Genomic DNA, 24,896 nt, shown 5'->3' on the forward strand with positions numbered 1-24,896 from the left:
CTTACCTTGCAAGAACCGTTTTTCAAGAAAAGTTCAGATTAGAACGTTAAGATAAGAGCCTAATATGAGAACCCCACATCCTCACGAATGAGGTGATAGCCCAAGTGGTGAAGGTGTTTGCCTAGGACCGGGACGTCCTGGGTTAAAATGCACCTACGAGCAGTGCACTAAAAATGGTAACTACGGGAGGATCTTGGGCCTAAGGCTAGTTGGGGCCCGGTGGGGGGGGGGGGGGGGGGGTGGAGGGGGTTGGGCGGGGGGGTGAACGAAAAAAAACTAAGATGCACAAACTAAAAGCTTTCATCTTAACATGATTTCAATAATGCAGAGCTACAATCTGGTTCCTCTTCTTTGCCTGGCCTCATAAACAAACACATAGCTCCTGCCACCTTAAATGCTTGTCTTTCATAGCTATTGTGGCAACTAAGCTGCAGAAACCTTCTTACCGTCTTCAAAGACAAATATCGAAGATCCTGGGACCTGAGATAAAAGGCATTTCCAATATGAGGATCTAATACGGAGTGCCCTACTTTGCACAGGAAAAACTGGCACTCACACTAAAACGGGCTACCGAATTCTCAAACATGCAGAGAGTCTAATGCTGCTTTGATGTTACATAATAAAAGACACAACTCATGCCCATGAAACATAGCCAAGATTTAACCCCTCATTTCACATCATTTAGTCCCTGACATTAAAGTTTCTATATTCTTTTTTTCAAGAAGGAACAGCTTACATTCTTCCAGGTCTCCGTAATGAAGTCCACTATCTCATACATAAAGTCTCCCTGAACATCTATCTGTTCTTTCTCTGTTGGTCCCTAGAAAATGCAAAAAACAACATGAGTACACACATCTAATCCCATTCTTTTTCCAACAAAAAGACAAAGTACTTATTTTTACCTTCACAACTGATGCTCCACTGGCAAACTTCTTCCCAAATTTCTTTGATGCGTCACTCAGTTTGACTCCTACAGTAATTCCAATTATGATGAATTGTGTTGAAGATTCTGTCTAATAAAAAACAGAACTTTCAACGCTCTGAAGCAACAACTTGAAAAGGGTTCTCACCAAACATGTCTAGACCTTTGACTATTGTGACACACTTCCGCTTGTTACGAACTACTTTCTCGACGACGACTTCTGGCTTTTCCTGAAATGTCAAAACAGAAAGACAGAGAGGGACAGAGAGATAACAAGCTTAGACAACATAATGCATTACCTTCACAATTGAAACCTCTTACCTAGTACTGGTCCTGAAAAGTAAAAAGTTTTACTGCACAGCCATACCTTCTTTTTCACCTTGCCTCCAGGTAAAGTCTTGACCTCCTCTTCTGTTTTGAGCTCTGATGTGCTGCCTGTGATCCAAAGACCAAAATATCGCATTATCACAAACTTGCCACAAGTAGACCAGTTTTGATAAGACCATAACAATTTTTCCATGATGCATTGCTACAGAAGTGAGGATACCTAGCCTACCGTTTCATTAACACATTGTTGCACACAAGAGTAGAACCCCTTTTACTACTAGAGCTGATCCATTAGCATATTGGTTTCCTATGCCTCTACGTCCCCATAACACCGCATAGGAAGAGATTTAACTGTGATTGTGTCACCTCGTGTCTGGATAGACACGGGAAAAATATTGGTTAGAGCAGCCCCTTTGGAGGAACTCCAGTTTGCCATCCAAAGGCAGGTTGCTTTGGCACTTGCCAAAGTTCTGTTGCCACCTGCGATTGACTATGGATGTCAAGAGACCATGAAAAAAAAAAAAAAGTAATTGACCCTCCGTGTCTTGATATACACACACAGTAGAAAAGTGGCATTGACTCTACTCGAACATTCATTTTCGGGGTCTTTAAGGGAGCGATCACCGGGACGGTCAATTTATTACATAGACCGTCTGTAAAATAGAGTAGGCTACAGAAGGATCTCATGTGTGCGGGCTCATAATGTGTCCTCCTCCCCATGGATAAGCCTAATGAGTGGACAATTGTATTGTACCGTGTTGTCGGATGACAAAGGCATGTGCCTAGGCCTCAGACACAGTCCACTCCAAGCCTTAGCTCTTGTGGCAAGTCGTGTAAGAAAACCTTCCAAATACATAGAAAGGATAGCCATGTAAGAAAACCTTCCAAGTAAACCATAGAAAGGATATGCCTTGCATATAAATCCCCATTATTTTGATAAGAAAGGATATGCTTTCCATATAAATCTCCATTATTTTCATGAGATCCTTTAGAATTATTTCTTAAGCACTCTAATGAATGACACTCTACAATATTTGTAAGGAATATGCCTACAATAACAAGAAGAGCTAAGTAACAAAGGGGGCAGTTGTTTTGATGAGGGAGAGATGGCTATGTAGTAGAGAGACGTGCTAAAAGAGTTGTGTAGAGCTATAAAGACGAAAGAGGAGAGATGTTCACTTTCCTAAACCACAAGAGGAGGACGTCGAAGCACGGGCAAAAGTTTCTGTAAGCAAAACGAATTGTGCTGTTTTTAAAGATTTTGAAAGAACCAGGTATTCCTCTACACCACTGCTGCTTGGGTTTGGTGCATACTCTGATTTGAAGGTATGTGTGAACTCCCTTTTTGCTTTATGCAAGTCGCCTTGAGGAGAAGAGTAGGTTCATGAGCATAGAGGAAGGGAGAAGAAAAGTTTGGCGATGCATGTGTTAAGCTTGTAGATGTGTATGCTGAATTCTGAATTCTGTTTGTACAGATTTAAGAGATGCATGCTTGATGCTTAATTCTCAATAATCATATCAGAGATTTGAGAGAGGCATATTTGTCACCATTTGGCCACCCAATTGGTCCCCCCATGCTTTCTCATCATGTATGTACATTGGATCGGTGTCCATGGCAGTTGTATATGTCGGGGATTGATGCCACTCATGTGATACTGTAGACTTGGCTTTCCGTTGGGACTTGTGCCTCTGTGTACATGCCCGGAAATGCCTCGTGGATTGGTGTTCCATTGGGTCTGGTACTTCGTGTACTTGCCTGGAGGCTGGAACAGTCTATTTTGGTATAGTTTCATGAACGGGGATTGCCCATACCAATGCTGCATTCCATAGCATCTTTATGTGCTTGCTTGCAATTGAAATTGCATGCTCTTTTCAACCAATGTGTAGTTCCGGGTAAGGGGACGCCCGCCCGCGAACCATGCATGTGAAACTGTCTACTGACATGGTTATGTGGCATGTGACAGGTGGTAAGTATTGGTCATAAACCTAGCCTTAGAAGTTAACACTAATTTATAAGTGAGTGTGTACACACTTCATGAAGTTTTGGGCAACCAAAACTCACTTATAAATTATGACCACCCCGGTGTTCACACACACTAATGGTGGACAAAACCCAATGTCCACCGCCCAGACCTTATCCCCTTTGTACAAAGGAAGTAACCAGCCATGTGTCTACTCTAGCTTGCTCCACAAAGTACCTGCCTGCCACCTACACTCGACAACTCACCACCTCACTCCTCCTCCTCTCTCTAGAGATAGGCGCCTCCTTCATGAGGGCATTTGGGCTGTATTTTCTGAACTTTTTCCTTCCCTACTTCATATCCAAGCTTGCTAAAATGTTTCCCAAACTTCCAAGAGAGTTTCTGGTTGCTAATCACTCATCTACATACTCCCAATGACTGAAATTCAGCAAAACAACTGCCTTTATTACTGTAATTTCTTGTCTTTTTGCTGAAAATCCTAATTTCATCCCTTCTTTCTCAGGTTGATCCATAGGGGAAGCTTTCCCAAGGTTCCCTTCATCCTAGACTTTTGTCTCGCGAAGAAATGCGACAAATCGAAGATCTCATCACTCCAAGGACTTCAATCGCGAAGACTTCTGCTATCATCGACTCTACTTGCAATTGGTAAGCTTTTATGCTTAAATATGGGTAGCAGGAGGGAGAAACCGGATTACAAGATCACATACCCTGTGTAGTGTTCTCTCGTCCTATGTGCTCTCTTGCAGATTGTTGCTACCATGTGTTGGTGGAACAATAGAGAGCAGATGGTAGGGAACATGGGCACTTGAGAGGATAGTGTGAGTTGCAAGTCTACATCGACAACCACTTTTTTGCAATTCTGTATTCGTATGAATTGGTATGGAAATCTGGTCAGAAATGCCCATGACACTGTGTACTTGATTCTCCCAAGATCAATATACTTTATTTGAGGGAGGGGTCGGCCGTTCTGGCTCATTGTGTCTCTTATCAATTCAACAAATTACTTCTTGTATTGAGCATGTATCCATCAAATCTTAGTGTATTTAAGTGTATTGATTAGCATTATGTTCAACCAAGTTACATTGGTATCAGAGCATATGGTTCTCTTTCACTTCTATCGTGAGAGACGATCACCGTGAACACTAACTATCTCTACACTTTGAACATTATGGACAACCATACAGTGAATGTTGGAGATGCTAACACAAGAGGCAGGGACAATGAAATGCATGCCTCCAATGGTTTACAGGATGAGAAAATTCATGTGGTGCACAATAGGGAACATAAATATGTGGGACAGCCGTCCCGTGTGGCAAAGAGAAGATGCACGAAGAAGAGTCCATAGTCTTGAGGGCTGAACTTACTCGTATGCAGGCTCTTCTCTATGCACAACAAGAAGAATTGAATCTCTACCACCGCGAGGATCCATTGGTACATGACCGTTTGAAGGCGAAGAAAGCTGAATGTTATATGAATCATGCAATAGCAATGATTACTCAAGATTTTCACATCCAACTGAGGGATGCAGCACGTGCATACTTGGCTCGTACAGAGGATGCCTATGCAGAAAAGGCAACCATCCCACATGTCTTGGAATCCCCACAAGTGCCCAAACAAGAACTTATGTCTAAGAGGATGAATCTCCATGCTATGGGAGAGGAACAACCAGTGACTTCAAGCCATGCAAGAATACCTGATGTAGCCTGTGAAAGACACAATGTTTATGGCAGTGGTCAAAATCTATGTCAAATGCCATTGCCGGCTGAAAATGTGCACGCACAACACATGATACATGGGTTGCAATTTTCTGTTGGTGCAAGTATTCCGCGTATCTCTCATGTCACTCATACCTTCGAGTGTGCTCGTGAGGGAGAAGCTATGGCTGAAAATGTACCAATGCATGTTGAGGGGCCAGCCATGCCTCATGCTTACAGGGCACATGTATCTATGCCTTATGCATCACCTTTTGCTCCTAAAATGATGCGAGTCACAGGGGCTGTCCCAATGGACAAACATGGGGGAAAACATGTTGAGATGCAGGCACATGCATCAAAGTCTCGTGACTTCAAAGCCGGAGACAAATCTGTGAAGTTTGGCGCATATCATGGGGAATATGATGCATCAACGCCACTTGCTTTTATTGCCTAGTTTGATATTGCTTTCAGTGATGAGGATTTCACTCAGAAATCCATGATCCGCCATGTAAGCATGTTCATGAAAGGCACTGCTGCCCATTGGTGGCTCACGGAGAAGCTCTCACCGAATCCTATTAGATCATGGAAAGAGTTCAAGGAGAGGTTCTATGCTCAATTCTTGCTCCCAGTGCATTGAATGAGATAACAATGAAGTGGGATTGAGTGAAGCAAAATGAGAGGGAATCAGTGAATGCATATGTACAAAAGTTTTGGAAAGTGCTTTTGGAGGTGTCTCCATTTATGCATGTCACCGAGGCGGAAAGGAAGAGAAGGTTTCAATCGGGATTGCAACCCGTGTACAAAGCGGGACTACAAATGTATCCTGGTCACACCTTACACCAACTAATCGCAGCCGCCACTGCCACCGAGCAATTGGAACTCAAATTGAGTCGATCCAATAAGGCTAAACCCTCATTTCAAGGCAAATATAGGGCTGTCCAAAACCCGCAAAATAATGGACAGCCACCTAAGAAGGACCAAAACCAAGATAAAAATGGTCCAAAGGTTGAAAATAATACTACCAAGAAGCGTCCCTTCAAAGTGAGAGACTATGGTCTCACTCCGGAGCAGAAAAAGCAATATATGAGCGAGGGGAAATGCTTTACTTGTGGTAGCATTGAGCATATTGCAAAAGCATGCCCAAACAAGAAGAAGCGTGATAATGCAAATGCATCAAAGCCTAATGAGCATATGGTTCCAGATGTGCAGAGCAACACTTCACATGATAGCAAAGACAGGGTTGTATGTAAAGCTTGGGGACAGCTTAAGGATCAGCCTGCTTTGTTCATGTTTGATGATTGTGCGACTGAGAACTTCATATCTACACAGATGGCAGCTGCTTTGGGTATTGAAGTAGAGGACATGGGTCCTCAAATTGAAGCAGGGACTGCCTCTGTTGGTAGAGAAGTGCAGGTTATGCCTATTATTGGCAAGTTGTCCATACACATTCAAGGCTATATGGATCATGAGGATTTTCTTGTGGCGCCTTTGAATGGTTGTGATGTATTGCTTGGAAAGCCTTGGCATACACGTATTGATCCGTGCAAGGCTTACAAGACCAACAGGATCACCTTCATGCATAAAGACCGAGAGCATGTAATTGATGCTGGTAAAGAGAGTGATACCATTCCCCTTGTATCTCATGTACAGATTAATCAATAAAAATTAACATTGGAAGAGAGCCAGTTGCAAGTCTACATCGACAACCACTTGTTTGCAATTCTGTATTCATATGCATTGGTATGGAAATCTGGTCAGAAAAGCCCATGACACTATGTACTTGATTCTCCCAAGATCAATATACTTTATTTGAGGGAGGGGTCGGCCGTTCCGGCTCATTGTGTGTCTCTTGTCAATTCAGCAAATTACTTCTTGTATTGAGCATGTGTCCATCAAATTTTAGTGTATTTAAGTATATTGATTAGCATTGTGTTCAACCAAGTTACAATTTTTCTGCTTTCTAGATGATGCGTAGAAGGGAAACTTGGTCTGGCCATATGGCAGCGATTCAATGGGCTGCAGGCAAACCCATGCACAGGCATAGGCAGGTCGGTTTGTGAAGGCCTTGAGCAGTAGCAATAGCAGTTGTACAAGCCCAGCCGTACCGGCCTGACTAGAGGTGGCAACAGCCATGGCAGAAACAACAGCAGGTCATGCAAGCACACGTGCAGAATCCGGATAACACAGAGAAAAGCGCCCCCGTATTTTTGTTGGGCGCCGGATAATAGCGTGGAAAATGACATAGTTCTTAAAACAAAATGACCATTTATTTGTTTATCTTAGAGAAAAACCATGCAAGAAATTTGTACAGCATAGCCCTACGCCAGACGTGCCTCCGCGGCCAAGCGCAAGATAAAAAAGGGGCCAATGAAATTGATCCTCGAATATACATGTGGTGTGACCAACTCAACCTCATCTCCACTATGTGAAGAGTGTCTGGGTGCAACCAGATAGGCAGTGTTAAAAAGCATAATCTTGGTCTTCCCAACATTTACTATGAGGTCCCTCTCATTACAAAAAGCCTGCAATGCATCCACATGCCGTTGCAATCCCTCAGCTGAGTTTGAAATGAGGACTATGTCATCTACATAAAAGAGAATGGGTATCATTGTCTGTGCTAGCCATGAGCCTGTGCCACCCAATCGATCTCAATGAATCCCGAGATCTCATCAATGTATAGCCCAAGGAGTGTGAGCAGCCCTGCTTGACCCCCCAATAGTCCAAGGGATCTCTCCCGAAAGGCTCCGAGGTGCAGGATTCCTGCTAGTCATCACTCCCCATATCATCTTAGGTGGAAAGTAGAGCTCATGTAAGCGCCCAAGAAGTCGTGACCTAGAGATCGAGTCAAAAAAGCCTTGAAGAAATCGACAAAGAAACAATCGACCCGTTGCCGGTGTGCCCTAGCCTCCTCAATGATGGCCCTGAGGGTAAAGATATGCTCCAGTGTCAAATAGTTCCTCCTAAAGCCAGCCTGTCTAAGTGCTCTATCTCTACCTCTCTGCCAGAGTGTCAATCTCTGCCTCCAATACAGCCGCATAGATCTTGGCCAAGGTGTGGCCAATTATAATAGTCCAGAAGTTATTGAGGTACATAAGGTCTACTGCCTTATGGATAGGTGAGGTGACAGAAATCTCTTTGCGTTTCGCGTGGAGAGATCTGTCCAGTCTTTTTTTCCTGTAGGAGGTGAAGCGTAGCCCCGTGTCTCTACACTCATCATCATACCACTTGTTTTGAGGCTGTGAGCCCATCGGGGTTTGGCGTGAAGCAAAGGATGCATGGGAAGTTTGCTTGGGTGGATGCCTGTAGAATAGATACGAGATGTGTTGAGACTGATGATGAGAGATCGAGGTCAGCAGTGTGGCGGTGTAGTTGATCGTAGTAGACTGAGTCAAGGTCGTGGTGAAAGTGAATGCGGGTCGTAACAGTGTGACTACCTTGCACAGTCTCCATATGCTTGACCAATCTCCATATGCTTGACCAAACTTCTTCGAAAAGTTATGTGCTTAGAAGCACCATTGTCAAGAAACCAAGTGTCAAAGACAGTTGCACTGGGACATGCATCTTGATCAGGATTATAACTTCAAATAGACATTAGTGAGAAGTCTTTTGTAGACAACGACATTAGCAAAGTCCTCTTTCTGAGATTTATAATTGTCAGAGGCAAAACTACTAGAAACTTTGTTGGATTTCTTTTTCTTCTTTTCCTTATTTTGAAGTTTGAAGCAATTTTCAATTGGATGACCGGGCTTCTTAACAATACCGGTAAGTCACCTTCTTTGGCTATTCGGAATCACCCTGAGCCTCAGAAGTTTTGAATTGGTTCTCCGCTGAAACTTCTTGCCCTTATCCTTAGCTACTAGAGCCTAATCACTCCTAGAACTCGCACAAGCATTCTTTTTGGATTGTTCCTCTTGCAACAATAAGCTAACAAGCTGCTGATAGGTAAGAGGACAAGTGTTAAAACCCATATAAGATTCATGCAAAGAGATAAGGGTGATGTTATTAACCATATCCCTGTCATGAATGATCTCATCAATGTTGAGAAGCTGTTCTCTTAAGTCCTGTAACTTTTTCAATATCAAGTTGCCTTTTGAGAAAAGCACTGCGTGCATCAATTTTAGCCTGATACATAGTGTCTAGAGTGTTCCAAGCAAGCATGGATGTTTTACAAGAGTGAATGTGTGGAACAATAAACCTTTTAACTAACAAGGCAATCAACGCCGAAGCTTAAGCATCATATGAATCCCATCTTCTTTGGTTAGCAGTAGTTTGAGGAACATGAGACTAGGTCTGTTGGGACTGACCCCTTTGAGAGTAGCAAGAGAAATTGCACCAAGGCGAGGTTCGTCACCACTGACATGACCCCAAAAATCCTTTGCAACAAGGATATTTCTGACCATAAAACTCCATAGAGAGTAATTCGACCCATCTAATTTATCTTTGGAGAGAATACCAAACAAACCATTTGCAAAGTTGTTGACCAAACCTAACTGATTGTTGATGAATTTGAGAAGGTAAGATGCGAAAAGAAAACTTAAACTAAAGTTAGCAACAGCTGCTGCTGAACAATCAGAAAACTGCTGAAAATTAGCAGTGGAATCGCACGATCCTTGAAACTAGAGAGTTGGGTCATTCAAGAAAGTAGAATCGGTTGATCCGAAAAGTAGAGTCGGTCGATCCGAAAATGTTGAATCGGACGATCACAACAAGTGGAATCGCCAAGGTTGGATCGCCGAGGCAGGATCGTTGAATAGGACGATCACAAAAAGTGGAATCGGCAAAGTTGGATTGCTAAAAGATCTGACTTTTGGAATCGCGATCTGACTTTTAGGATCGTTAATTGAATCACGAATTGGCCAAATGGAATCGGTCGATTAACCAGAAAACAATCGTAGATGAAAACAATCACAAAAATGGGCGATTATATCCACCACGTGTCACCTACTGGTGGTGAAGCAGTAGAAAAGTAGGATCGGATCATTTGACAACTGCACTGCTGAACAATTCGACTGTAATCGATGATTCACTTCTAGTAAACTGAGCCGATTGCAGCAATACCACTTGTTTGGCTGAATCGACTGTGTGCAGCTAAGTCGTTTATGCAACACTGTGATCTGAAGTAGAGAAGCTTCCTTCAGTTCTGGGAGAGAGCCTCAATGGAAGTTTAAACGGGAAAGCTTTAAGCAACACCACAATGAAGACCTTCATACTAAGCTTTTTTTTTTCTGGAAAAAAGATCTTTCAATTAGTTAAAGAAAAAACAGCCGTGAAGGCTAAGTACAACCACGAAGGGCTAGATACAAAATCGCCTCATAAAACGGCAGGAAACAAATGATCAAAGGGGAAGAGATGCTTCTCCTCCAGCAGGCCGCTCTGTGAGGAGAAGGCTATCTCATACAGGGGGAGGGGGGGGGAACAACCATACAGGTGGTCTGTAATGCCAAATGGGGTCGCCGCCTCTATCTGTGAGGAAAGGGCCAGGCCTCCAAAGTCTCAAGAAGGCCTCCCGCCGCTTCCGCATGCGATCAAAACCTCCCTGCAGCTTCCCCCACTTGACCGCGGAGGGTGTGAATGATATCAAGTCGTATGCTCTTGATGGTCTCAGCCGACTGAGTGTGGGTACCCTCAATGGCCTTGCTGCATCTAGCACGCCAGATGTGCCAAGCTGCTATGCTACTGCAAATCTCCCATCTCTCGCATGAGCTTGGTCGCCAATCACCTATCGGTGGGGCTGTGACTGGTACTGCTGCAATACGATGGTGGGAGACCCGAAGGGCTAGTCATCCCCCATCCTCCTCATAAGCCCTGACCACTCTAGCCTCGATGGCCCAAGCGACAGTACCCCAAGTGATGATTTGGGTTGATGCCCTGTCCATACCGAAGATGCGGAGAATCCGCTGCCAAATCTACTGAGCCTTCGGGCAATCCCAAAGGCAATGTCGCTGAGTCTCCTGGGGGTGGCCGCACCTCGGGCAAGCTGTTGACCGACCTCTGGCTGCTAGACAAGTACCGACCGCTAAACTCCTGTGTACCATCAGCCAAAGAAAGAGAGTGATCTTCCTCCGCTGATAGTTGTGTCCCAAAGCCTCTTCCAGAAATCTGAAAGGAAGCGTTGTGATAGGCCCTAAGACTGCCAGTGTGCGGCTGCTAACGGTGTGCCATCTATCTCAAGCATTTGGATCCTACGGCCAAGCCCCGCTGTATATGCAAAGAAGGGGGCATCCAAAGTCTCCTCCCGATCTGCGGGATCATGCCAAGTCCACTCTCTAGGGTCCCACTGCAGCCATGTGAGAGGTTGGCTCTCCCAAATCCATAGCCGCCATAGTCTCTCCTCGGCCACCTTGGTCGATGCTGGATCTATGTGCCATTTCCGCGCCCGAAAACCAATCACTCTCACCCTCTGCAGGGTGCAACCTTGGAAATCTTCGCTCTGATCTCTCTAGTCTACCATGGGATCCAATAGAAAAAGTGACCAAACTTGCCTGGCGAGAAACGAGCTTAATTAATGAAGCTTCTGAAGCCTCCCAAGCTCAACGGGAAGATGGACGGAGAAGTTGTAACCAACTAGACCCGCGACTTTCCTCATCTGCTCCATGGACCGCCACAAGGATATCTTGTCTAGTAAACACACCTAGCCATATCGAGGGGGTCGGGTCGGGTCGGGTCGGGAATAGGAGTCAGCCACTCTTGAGAAATAGCTAAGTCAATGCCAATGCTAAGCCTGTCTCTACCCCGGATCCCTATTAGGCCTCTCTCCTGCTCCTCGTGAGATAACTGCCTGTGTGCAATCCAATCTCCGAGAGACCTGGCTGGTCCCATGCTCAAGGTGCCCCAAGATATATGCGGTCGGGCCCCTAGCATGTGGCCATTGGGTAAACGGATCAGGGGGTTCCAGACCAAAGGCTGCCGAAGCTGCGCCTCTGAGGCCACTGGAACAATCTGTCTGAGGGCTGTCCTGAGATGATCCCAGGCACGAAGTAGACTGGCTATGAATCTGTCCTCAAAGGCACGGCTAAAACCACGGGCTCACATCTCTGTGAAGATCCATCCAATACTCTGTGGCCACGGGCCTCCAAGGCTCGGAGTGCATGCTGAAATCCGGGCCAAGAGGAAATCCTTCCAAGGCTCACGACCGGGTAGGAGTCCTCTGACAATCAACTTGCCCACCAGGGCACGGCTGTGTATAGCGGGGTCGATGAGACCAAGTCCCCCCCCCCCCCCCCCCCCCCTGCTACGTGGGTGAATGATCGCTCTCCATGCCACCTTGGCCCTGGCTGGCCTCCCATCACTCCTGGCCCACAAGAATTTTTCGGATCAAACGTTGTACCTAGCCAAGACATGCTTAAGAAAAAGCCCAGCACGAAGTGATGTACCACATGGTGGCAAGCAATACCTGGTTCGCCACCACCACTCTGCCTACTAGGGATAGCCTCGCCGAGCTCCAGTATTCGCTTCTTCCGAATACTCAGAAGAAGTGAATCATGGCTTTATACAGGACAGTTGTGGGGCAGGTACGTACTACCCAGGGTATATCTGAGATGGTTCACTCCACTATTGGGGTGAAACAGGGCTGCCCCCTTTCCCCCACCTTATTTGGGATGTATGTGGATGAGGTTTCGAACTATGTAGAGCGGGAGGGTGACAGAGGAGCACAGCTAGCAGGGACATGGATTCCGCTGTTATTGTATGCTGATGATATTGTGCTGATCTCAGATTCTCCAGAGGGGATGCAGCGTCATTTGGATGCATTGCACATGTTTGCAGAGGACAGTGGATTGTCTGTTAACCTTGGTAAAACCAAGGTGATGGTGTTTAACACCACAGCACAGTGGGTTAGGAGGTCAATGCCCATCTTTACATATGGTCAGGAGACAGTGGAGACTTACCTTGGTGTGGTTTTTAGTGGCCCACTATTTTCCTTGAGGAGAGCAGCGGAGACCAAATTGACCAGAGCTTATGCAGCATTGGGGAGACTAGAGAGGATGTGTTCGTAGGTTCAGTTTCAGGAACCTCGAACAAAGCTGTGGCTCTTTGACACTTTGGTCACTTCAGCCATGCTGTATGGAGTGGAGATATGGGGACCCTCAGTGGATCACCACAGCCGAGCTGGTAGCACTGATGGATGGAGACATATGGAGAGGTCCTTGGTTTCTATGATTTCCCGGATGATTAGGGCCAAGGCCTCCGTACCACATGATATTATCCGTGCAGAGATGGTTGCCCCCCCATTGGTAGTAGAGGCACTCACTCGATCAGTCTCCTTTATACATAGCACTTGGGCTCTCCCTAGAGACAGATATGCTCGCTTAGCCCTGGAGTCTTCACGACAGTTGGCATCACAGGGAGACGGAGACATCTTTGGATAGTGATGTGTATGATGCTTACCTTTGTTGCTGGAGTTTTCCCCCTAGATGTTATCCATTAGGAGTTCCTGGTACCGTACTTTTCCTCATAGTTGTTTCAGTTTCAGTTAGTTGTTTAGTTGTTTTTAGCTTTCCTTACACAGACATTGTATCAGATCCACCAATTGTTGTAACCTTTTTGATCTCATAGGTCATTTTGGCCTTTTGAAGACGTCAATCTCTCTCTCTCTCTCTCTCTCTCTCTCTCTCTCTCTCTCTCTCTCTCTCTCTTCTCTGGTCCGCCTCCTTGCTCCCACCCACCCTTCCTCAGGCCCCCAAGGCAGCATCATAACTCTCTCTCTCTGCTGAATCTCCTCTCTTTCCCTTTCCCCTGCATGACTTGACCCCCCCTCCTTGTTGCTGCTGTTTCGTGCTGCTGTCATGGATTAATTTTCAGTCCATCGGCTGCGGGAAGTTCTACAAAAAGTCATGGCCAAGACCGGGTTTAAAGAGGAGCTCGTGAAGGTGGAGGACAAGCTCGGCACAATTATCAAAGAAAACAAGAAGATGGTCGACTCTTTCGTTACCGCAATCATAAACCGCCTCTCCAAACTCGAGAAGGGATTTGACAAAATCCAAGAGCTCGAAGAGAGATCTTCCAAGCAAGAGGCTGAGATTTCAGCCTTAAAGGAGGAACTAGTGGAGGCCAAACTGCATGCTAAAAGTCAAGCGGCTGAAATCTCAGCCCTCAAAAAGGAGTTGGAAGCCACTTCAAAAAGCAAGCTTGAGGATGGAGAATTTCAGCCCTCCTTGATTGAAGAGCTGAATACCATCAAGGAACAAATGAGGATCATTCGAGAGGAGGAGGAGCAACATAAAGAGAAGACATCTTCATGGGTGGAGGTGATCACAAAGACACAAAAGAAGATGGACGAGGCCGAGAAATGGATCGAGGTCGCCAAGAAAGGGAAAGGTAAAGAATCGCCACCCATCCCCACTCCCACCATCATCAACATGACCCTTGAAGAGGAGCAAAGGAGGAAGACCCGGGCCTTACATGTACGAGTGTCCGGTCTAAAAGACCGTGATGATGCGGAAGGGGAAACCAAGGAGCTCTTCTCTATGATGGGCATTGAAGCCACGCACACAAAGGCATGGAGAGTGGGAAAGAAGAGGGAAGGTAGTGGCGAATCTTCTTCTAAGGAGAGAGCACTTATCATTCGTTTCCCCTCCTTGGAAGCGAAGAAGGACTTCTTGAAGAGACGTCCTACACTCAAGCAAACGGGAATATTTCTTGGAGATGACCTCACACTCTCGCAACTTGCCCACATGAAAGAAGTTATGCCCGAGATAAGGGCAGCCCGAGAGAAAGGGAAAGTGGCCTTCTATAGAGATGGTAGAGTGGTGATTATGGAGAGGCGCTCTTCATGACGGCGCGAGACCTATGGGACTACACTCAAAGTTGCTACTTGGAATTGTAATGGATCTCTACGCCTTGATGTAGGGGCTTTTGAGGATAGTTTCACTGGGAGGGACATCATCTTCTACTGTGAGACGCATCAGGCTCCTGGACAGTCCATGCCACATGTTAGCGGATACCGATGGGAGACAGCTTGTAGACAGGAGACTCGTTCAGAGCATAGAGGACGGGGCTCAGGAGGAGTGGCAGTATTGTTTAGAGAGGAGCTACAGCCACTAATACATATAGTCCGCAGAGATGAGCAGGCTAGGTACATGTGGGTTAGACTGAGGGCAGAGACCGGCAGATATCTCTACATTGCTATATGCTATTTTGCTCCTAGTACATCAGTGTATGCATCACCTAGCGGGCAGTCTCCCTTTTCTATTTTAGATGATGACATTTGGGAGTTCTCCAGGGATGGTGACATCATTCTCTTGGGGGACTTCAATGCCAGGACCGCCCATAACCAGACAGTATTTTATGATACCTCAGAGGAGATGTTGAGGGAGCTTGATGTTAGGGATATGGGCCTATCTAGACTCTCACAGGATGAGGAACATACAGTGTATGGGCGGTATTTGATAGACATGGGGACTGCACATGGATTGGCCATCCTGAATGGCCTACAGAGATTCCCGACATCGGGCGGTTTCACTAGCTTTCCACATCGGCATGGTGCTAGTACAGTGGACTATGTTATGGCTCAGCCCAGTCTCATTCCCTCTTTTCAGGATTTTATGGTAGGCACTAGGCCGGTTGGAATAGCAGTGGATCATGCTATCTTGTCCTTCACTCTCACATTTCAGTTCAGCACCGCTCCATTGGGACAGGTCTCCACACACACTCGTTATACCTTTACGAGGGAGACTGACACCGTATACACGGATGAGATATACAGACGCCTATGTGCCGAGGAGCCGGGACGGCCATTAGATGAGCTCACTCAGATATTGATAGAGACGCTTCATGCTGCAGCATCAGAGGCATATCCCCATAGTCAGCCTACACAGAGACGATCTGGGAACATGCCCCAGAACAGTTGGTATGATGAGGAGTGCAGAGAGATGAGGATCAGATTACAGAGAGAGGTGCTCATGGGTGTTACCACTCACAGACAGTCACGGATTACCTTCCGGCACCTAGTGCGATGGAAGAAGAGGGCTTATCTTGCTCAGTTAGAGAGGGATTTGTACCAGTTGTTTATGAGTCAGGACTCAGGCGAGGCATGGAGACTATTCCATGAGCATTCACCATCACCAGCCATTACCTCCACAGAGATTTGGGGTGAGTATGCAGCATCCCTGTACACAGCACCAGGACAGCCGCCCCTGCCAGACCCATCGGAGCCATGCCCAGAGACGTGTGCTTTCTTTACTGCTGAGATGGTAAGGAAAGCTATTGACAGGATGAGGACTGGGAGAGCATATGATCATGATGGTTTGGTAGCAGAGCACTTTATTCATGCCAGAGATATGCTTGCAGAGCTTATTGCTATGATGTTTAACCGAGCCATGTGTGAGGGTTTTCCTGAGACTTGGAATATGTCCACGATTGTGCCTATCTTCAAGTCAGGGGATCCTATGCTTCCTGGGAATTATCGTACCATCATGATTGGTCACACATTGGCTAGACTATATGCATCTATTCTTGAGCAGGAGTTGAGTAGATGGGCAGAGAGAGAGGGCATACGTGCATCAGGGCAGGCAGGGTTCAGGAGAGGTTTCTCCACTCTTGACCATATCTTGACACTCAGAGCTATTATTGAGGAGGGCAGATTATATGGCAGGAGGATTTATTGTTGCTTTGTGGATTTCCGCAAAGCTTTTGACACAGTACCGAGAGCCAGACTGATGCGCAGACTACAGGAGATGGGAGTGCCCACAGAGCTGATTTGGGGAATCATGGCTTTATACAGGACAGTTGTGGGGCAGGTACGTACTACCCAGGGTGTATCTGAGATGGTTCACTCCACTATTGGGGTGAAACAGGGCTGCCCCCTTTCCCCCACCTTATTTGGGATGTATGTGGATGAGGTTTCGGACTATGTAGAGCGGGAGGGTGACAGAGGAGCACAGCTAGCAGGGACATGGATTCCGCTGTTATTGTATGCTGATGATATTGTGCTGATCTCAGATTCTCCAGAGGGGATGCAACGTCATTTGGATGCATTGCACATGTTTGCACAGGACAGTGGATTGTCTGTTAACCTTGGTAAAACCAAGGTGATGGTGTTTAACACCACAGCACAGTGGGTTAGGAGGTCAATGCCCACCTTTACATATGGTCAGGAGACAGTGGAGTATACAGATGCATATACTTACCTTGGTGTGGTTTTTAGTGGCCCACTATTTTCCTTGAGGAGAGCAGCGGAGACCAGATTGACCAGAGCTTATGCAGCATTGGGGAGACTAGAGAGGATGTGTTCGCAGGTTCAATTTCAGGAACCTCGAACAAAGCTCTGGCTCTTTGACACTTTGGTCACTTCAGCCATGCTGTATGGAGTGGAGATATGGGGACCCTCAGTGGATCACCACAGCCGAGCTGGTAGCACTGATGGATGGAGACGTATGGAGAGGTCCTTGGTTTCTATGATTTCCCGGATGATTAGGGCCAAGGCCTCCGTACCACATGATATTATCCGTGCAGAGATGGCTGCCCCCCCATTGGTAGTAGAGGCACTCACTCGATCAGTCTCCTTTATACATAGCACTTGGGCTCTCCCTAGAGACAGATATGCTCGCTTAGCCCTGGAGTCTTCACGACAGTTGGCATCACAGGGAGACGGATCATGTTGGTATGCACAGATGACAGCTTGGTTCCAACTGCATGGCTTTAGTATGGACAGGCTACCTCCATTTCAGTACTCCCTGGATGCACCCTCCCTCTCTCTCACACGGGCAGAGATTACCAGACTTATCAGGCAAGACTTGACTCAGCTGGACACTAGGAGGACATGGATACAGCCGACACACGAGCTTGGTACGAAGATGGCTTTCTATAGAGATCATCTTCTCCAGCTCACGGAGGATGGGTTTGTGATTAGACCCAGCTACATGGATACTCATCTTTCTCATGGGGTACGGTGTGCTATTGGTCAGATGCGCACATCCTCACACCAGCTAGAGATTGAGACTGGCAGATTCAGAGGAGTACCAGCTGAGGCCAGGATTTGTCAGCTGTGCCAGATGGAGCCAGAGACAGAGTTACATTACATATGTCACTGTCCAGTATATTATGAGATACGAGGCCGTTTTCACTGCCTGTTCAGAGAGGGTTTTGGACCACTTTCTAGAGTCATGAGATACCAGGATCAGAGATGCCTCCGATTGTACTTGCTGGAGCTGCGTAGACATAGAGAGGGTCTCCTGAGAGGGAGGGGATCAGAGAGGGAGAGACACCTACAGAGGCAGATTACAGACTTCTTTCGACCAGAGATTGAGCAGTCAGGTCAGCAAGCATTGCAGCTAGCCCCAGAGTACAGCCGCACCAGAGGTACACTGATTGATCGGGCTATAGAGCTGGGCGGTCCAGGCGCCCCAAGATGAGAGGCCCATCTCGACACCGGCGGAGACAACAACAGAGGATCAGGACCATACTAGCACGGCATGGGAGACGTCTAGTCAGAGTACTCAGCATGGAGGACATTGAGGATATCCGCCATCGACCGATGAGAGACATCTTTGGATAGTGATGTGTATGATGCTTACCTTTGTTGCTGGAGTTTTCCTCCCACATGTTATCCATTAGGAGCTCCTGGTACCGTACTTTTCCTCATAGTTGTTTCAGTTTCAGTTAGTTGTTTAGTTGTTTTTAGCTTTCCTTACACAGACATTGTATCAGATCCACCAATTGTTGTAACCTTTTTGGTCTCATAGGTCATTTTGGCCTTTTGAAGACGTTAATATATCATATCATTTCATTTCATTTCATCATCTCTCTCTCTCTCTCTCTCTCTCTCTCTCTCTCTCTCTCTCTCTCTCTCTCTCTCTCTCTCTCTCTCTCTCTCGTTCCCGTATCTGCTCGCCGTCCGTCTCTGCTCGCGCCCCTTCGTTTCTGCCCCCCCCCCCCCCCCGTTTCCGTATCTGCTCGTCTCAGCTCTCTCTCTCTCCCGTTTCCGTATCTGCTCGCCGTCCGTCTCTGCTCGCGCCCCTTCGTTTCTGCGCCCCTTCCAGTCGCCCCCCCCCCCCCCCCCCCGGTTTCCGTATCCGGTCGTCCCCCTTTCCCCCCCCCCCTTTTCTCACCAAACCCTTGCTCAGGCCCCCAAGGCAGCAACATAACTCTCCCCTGCACCTGTAGCTGAGCATCTTGTAGGTCGCATCTTCTGAGTCTCCCCCAAAGGGGAGAGGGTACCCTTGAGGGGAGACTCGTTCCACCAACAGCCCTCTCCTTTATCAGCAGCAACATATGGGAAGTAAGAAGTCTTTTGCCTCAATCACCACTTCACGATTACCACCCGTTCCTCCACCCGTGAGCAAGCCGACACCATGGGAAGCCTACCTCATGCAAGAACTGAAGAAACTCCAGGGAGAATTAGCAGCACTGAAACACGAGACTATCAAGAAAGATGAACAAATCAACGAACTGAAAGTGCAAGTACAAGCCATGAAGACGAAGCAAGAGGAAGCACGAGAAGGACCCATACCTACAACACTACAAACAGAAACGACAAACCATGTTTCAAAGGTAAATTCAGTTAACTCACAAGATTTTGTTAAAGAAGTCATATCAGCAATCAAAGAAAAGGAACGAATGGAAAGTAACAAAAAGGTATCAGAGTCGGTGGTCTTCCTCAAGGCTGGGATAGGGCAGACATAGCTCAAGAGCTTCGAGAAGACTACAGATTAGATACAGATGTACTTACAGCACAACTGAGCAAAGTAGTCCCCTTCGTGGACTTAGGAGACCCTATCTCTATTATAGTAAAGGGTACACAGGCAAAAGTCTCCTATATGGACAACAATGAGAAAATAGCAATGATGAAGCAAACAAGGTCTCTCCAAGGGACAAAGGTATGGATAGCTGATGAACTCACCCCGCTACAACTCAAGAACAGATCGGCAGAGCTGAATAAAGTTAAAGAAGCAAGAAAGAATGGCAAATGGGCAATATACAGAGGAGGACAAGCAATCATTAAAGAATTCCGTACCCCACCCCCCTCAAGAGCAAATCCATCCATGGATGAAATATAGCTATTTTTATTTTGAACCTCAATTTCGAACTAGATGCAATAGAACCCATTGTAATTTAAACTCTTAAGAGTCTTAAGAGTTCATTTTGAGTTATTTTTTTTCAGTTTTATGCCTCTTTGGCATCGATACCCAGAGTGGAATGTAAATGGATGTACCTAATCTGTCCCATAGGTCGGATTCGGCCTCCCATGGACGTTAATATGACTTTCATTCTTTCTCTCTCTCTCTCTTTGGTCTCATAGGTCATTTTGGCCTTCTGAAGACGTTAATATATCATTTCATTTCATTCTCTCTCTCTCTCTCTCTCTCTCTCTCTCTCTCTCTCTCTCTCTCTCTCTCTCTCTCAACTTTCACTGTATATATTATATCTATCTATCACTATATATATATATATGTATATATATATATGTATATATATATATGTATATATATATATATGTATATATATATATGTATATATATATATGTATATATATATCAGACGTCTCTAATACGCCTCTAACGTCTCTAAGAAATACGAGTCTTTCGAGGCGCGTACCATATCCGCCTCGCCTCTAACAACCTTGCTCTCCACAAGCTTGATGTCCAAAACAAGAGGGCTCTAGCTTCATTTATACTTGGGGAGGGCCTTGCTTTTTGCCAAAAAGCCATCATGCTTTTGCTTTGCCTTTTTATGCTTTGCTTTTTCCTTTTTGCCTTTGCTTTTGCTCTTTTTACTTTTATTAATGAATTATAAAATATTACTCAACTTTTGGTGCTTTGCTAAGGCCTTGCTTTTTTGGCCTTAGAGCTGCTTTTTGAGAAAGTGCCTTTTAGCCTTTTGGTCCGGCTCAATCTCCTCTTTCCAATGGTCCCCTTGGCTCGCGGTCAACCCTGTTTCACTTTTTACTTTTTGACCAAGAATGGTGCCTTTTCTTAATCAAACCTTATGGACCCTATCCCCATGTCTTCTTCCACCTGTCTGGTGTCCGCGCACGGGTTTCATCATGTGAAATAGAGCTAGGAGGGCCAAACAGTTACAGAAAGAGAAGATCATCGCGCCATTCTCTGGCATAGGGATTCTGGAGTGGTGGAAGACCACACGTACCCAAACAGGGGCTACGGGCTCCTCAAACCTGTCTGTCCCTTCCGTCGAAAGACACCGGAAGAAACTATAATCCACAAGTTGCCCCAAGATCCTGGGAGGCCCGCCTGGAGACTTAGATGGGAGAGCCCTCATCGGTGAGGCCACAATGGTCATCTTCACCTGCTCTAAGAAAAGATGAATCAGGCAATGAACGGAACTTGCCCGCTGTCTTCTCTTCGGATTAGGGGCTGCAGCCGAGGGCCAACAAGAATGCTCTCGGGGGGGGATGATGGAGGGCACGGAAGAAGAGGAAGGGGCGGATGGAGCGACCAAGGGTAAAGTCGGAGGGGAGGGGGGGGGAGGGGGGGGGAGACTGGAGTGAGACGCTACTGAGAGCCATCAATTCTCTCTCGTAAGTGGGTGCGGTCTTTTCATACCCTTGAAGTCTTCGACTCTCATAGGCCACGACATGGCCTTCTTGGTTCAAGACTGCTCCAATGCAATCTCCTAAGGCATCACACTCTACCATTAATGGTTTTGATAAATCTGGAATAATCAATACTGGTCCTTTGCTAGCATAAAACTTTAGTGCTTCAAAAGGATTCTTTTTCACCTTTGGCCCACCGAAATCCCACCGCTTTCTTTGTCAAATCATGTAGTGGACTTGCTACCACGGCAAATCACTTGATGAACTTCCTGTAATAGGAGCATAAGCCAAGGAAACTTCGAACTGTATGCACAGCAGTCAACTCTGGCCATTTCATAATAGCCATGACCTTGTTTGGATCCATCCTCACCCCTTCCTTGGACACTATGTGGCCCAAGTAGTGAATTTCTACCAAAAAGAACTCTCTCTTCTTGCCGTTCACATTCAAGTTGTGATTCCGCAATTCTTGAATTACCATATCCAAGTGCTTTCGTTGCTCTTCTTCGTTCTTTGAATGCACAATAATGTCATCAAAGAAAGTAGCTGCAAACTTTGTAATGTGCTCGAAATATTATTTCCATCATTTGGTTGAAAGTAGATGGGCATTGGTAAGACCACAAGAGCATCACCAAATACTCAGAGAGTCCAAAGGTAGTCCTAAATAGTGCGGTCTTGTGAATGTCCACTGGAACAATACTAACTTGTTGGTAACCACTCTTCAAGTCGATCTTGCTAAAGATAGTGGCTCCATCCAATATATCTATGATATCATCAATCCTAGAAATAGGAAACCTGTTCTTCGCAGTGATCTTGTTAAAAGCCCTATAATCAATACACATACGCCAAGAACCATCCTTTTTCTGAACCAATAAGACTCGGAAGCAAAAAGATAATGAGCTAGGTCTAATCAAACACTTTTCCAATAGCTTGGTCATTTTCTTCATAATCTTCTCTTGTTGAGTTTCTCGGCATGATGTCAATCTGATGATCTTCCAATCTCTCTGGTTTCTTACTTTGGCTTATTAAGACAATTCGCAGCCAAGTGTCCCTTCTTTCCCTCACCTGTTCCGAATAAGCGGCATCTGAGATAGCACGCCCATGAGTAGCCTCGTCTCCTCCACGAGAAATAGACCAACTAGCTATAGATCCTTCTAAGAAAAGCTTTAGCAGCTTCAACTCCTTCAGTTTCAGTGGATGGATAGTTCATGAAATCTTCAAACATTTGAGCCCTTCTTTGGTCCCGTTCGCTCTTGGTTCTCCAAGCAAGGAATTCTTTCTCTCTAAGAAATTGTCTAAACTGCTGAAAGTCATGGTACTCTTCTGATGACATGGCTGTGATCTCATGAGTAACGACCCTGGTTCTTATCCTGATAGGTATTCCCTTCATTGACCCTTGGTTTTTCTCTTCTCTCAACATGGTTCTGTCACCCCAAGAAAGTTTCTTCAAGAGAAATCCTGCTCTAATAACACTGTAAGCCCAGTGGGGCGTGCAATGACAGACTCAACCATGTGTCCAAGAGATAAAGATATAGAAAGAGAGAGAAGAAATAGAAGGGAATAGGGATCTTGCACAGTACACCACATTGAGCAAGAAACAGACCCTGCCCCCTTTCAGGAATTTATTCAAGAACAATCCACGGGCACGCTGGCCAAGATCAATACAATCAATGAATACAAAACAAACAGATATGCTAATGTAGGATATCCAAGTCGATGTCGATGTCGAGGCATGAGATCTCTAATGACGAGCACACCAAGGGGATGATCCACAAGTATCTCTCACCGGGCTAGTACCAAATCTATATATATATATACACACACACACACACACACACACACACACACACACACACACCTAGAAGAATCTAGGAACATGTCCAAATTCACCTTTTAGGAACGTGCAACTAATATCCAAATCCAAATCCAATGAGTCCAAGTCCAAGTCCAAGTCCAAGTCTAAGACCAAGTCCAAGTCCAAGTCCAAATCCAAATCCAAGTCCAGATCCAAATCCAAAACCAAGTTATATGTCTAAGTTCCATGTGGCATACCCAAACTTCATGCCCAAGATATATATCCAAGTTCGATGTGAAAGTTCCATGCTTCATGCCAAAGCTTTATGCCCAAGCTATATATCCAAGTTCCATGTGTAAGTTCCATGCTTCATGCCCAAGCTTTATGCCCAAGCTATAAATCCAAGTTCCAAGTGTAAGTTGTATGCTTCATGCCCAAGCTTTATGCCCAAGCTATATATCCAAGTTCCATGTGTAAGTTCCATGCTCCATGCCCAAGCTTTATGCCCAAGCTATATATCCAAGTTCCATGTGTAAGTTCCATGATTCATGCCCAAGTTCAAGCTTCCAAAGCTGCGCGAAGGCTGGGCAGCGGCTGGGCGAAGTTGGGTGGCATTCAGGCGGGCGGCGGCAGCTCTGGCCGCTGGGCTGAGCTGGGCAACAGTTAGGTTGAGCTGGGCAGCGGTCCGGCTGAGCTGGGCGGCGGCGCCTCTGGGGTGGCTGAGCTAGGCTGAGCTAAGCGACAACGGTGAGTGGATTAAGAAGATGGTCTCCTTGCTCTCCACAAGCTTGATGCCCAAAACAAGAGGACTCTAGCTTCTTTTATACTTGGGGAGGGCCTTGCTATTTGCCAAAAAGCCATCATGCTTTTGCTTTGCCTTTTTATGTATTGCTTTTCTCTTTTTGCCTTTGCTTTTGCTCTTGTTACTTTTATTAATAAAATATTACTCAACTTTTGGTGCTTTGTTTTTCTGGCTTTAAGGCCTTACTTTTTTGGCCTTAGAGCTGCTTTTTGAGAAAGAGCCTTTTAGCTTTTTGGTGCGTCTGAGTCTCCTCTTTCCAATGGTGCCCTTGGCTTACAGTCAACCCTATTTGACTTTTGCTTTTTCCTTCTTTTTGACCAAGAATGGTGCTTTTTCTTAATCAAACCTTATGGACCCTGTCTTCTTCCACATGTTTGGTATCCGGGCACGGGTTTCATCATGTGAAGTAGAGCTAGGAGGGCCAAACAGTTACATTCCCTCCCTCTTATATCGCAGTTGTCCTCAACTACGGACTCCAAGCACGTCCATATGTCCCTGGTATATCGATATGTTCCTGGTACATCCATATGTTTCAAGGTATATCAAGTATATCCATATGTTTCAAGGTACATCAAGTACATCCATATGTTTCAAGGTACATCAAGTACATGCATATGTTCAAGGTACTAGCCCCATTTGGTGAGCTTGTGCATCTGGTCTTTTCCCCATATCCGTGGTGTCATCTGCTCATCTGGCAACATCTCAATGCCTTTTCTTTGATCGATGTCCTTGTTCTTTATGGTACATCTTCATGGCCTGTCATATGTGTTAGATATAATAAATGCTTTCTTACCTCCTGCAAAAACTAGACACAAGCTAGTCAACAAACAAGTATGCATCGTTCGCGTCTACTGGGTATTCCAGGTACTGGCTAAGTAGTCTAGAGCCCAG

At 45.9% G+C, this 24,896-nt stretch overlaps 1 protein-coding gene across 2 annotated transcripts in view; it reads right to left on the bottom strand.

Moving 5' to 3' along the window:
* Positions 1-282: 282 nt before the first annotated feature.
* Positions 283-24,896, bottom strand: part of LOC147621087 (Translation initiation factor SUI1 family protein) — an 80,980-nt gene continuing 56,366 nt past the window's right edge. For both annotated transcript variants that reach the window (XM_086823784.1, XM_086823783.1), the window contains exons 4-8: positions 1,290-1,357; positions 1,071-1,152; positions 903-970; positions 737-820; positions 283-480 (exon numbers count right to left, since the gene is read on the bottom strand). In XM_086823784.1, the coding sequence (XP_086679910.1) occupies positions 424-480; positions 737-820; positions 903-970; positions 1,071-1,152; positions 1,290-1,357 (359 nt within the window). In that variant the 3' untranslated portion in view covers positions 283-423. The remainder of the gene's footprint in view (positions 481-736; positions 821-902; positions 971-1,070; positions 1,153-1,289; positions 1,358-24,896) is intronic.

This window comes from Cibotium barometz, chromosome 30, assembly GCF_041138505.1.
Source record: "Cibotium barometz isolate CiBa-2024 chromosome 30, ASM4113850v1, whole genome shotgun sequence".
In the NCBI taxonomy this organism is placed as follows: Eukaryota; Viridiplantae; Streptophyta; class Polypodiopsida; order Cyatheales; family Cibotiaceae; genus Cibotium; species Cibotium barometz.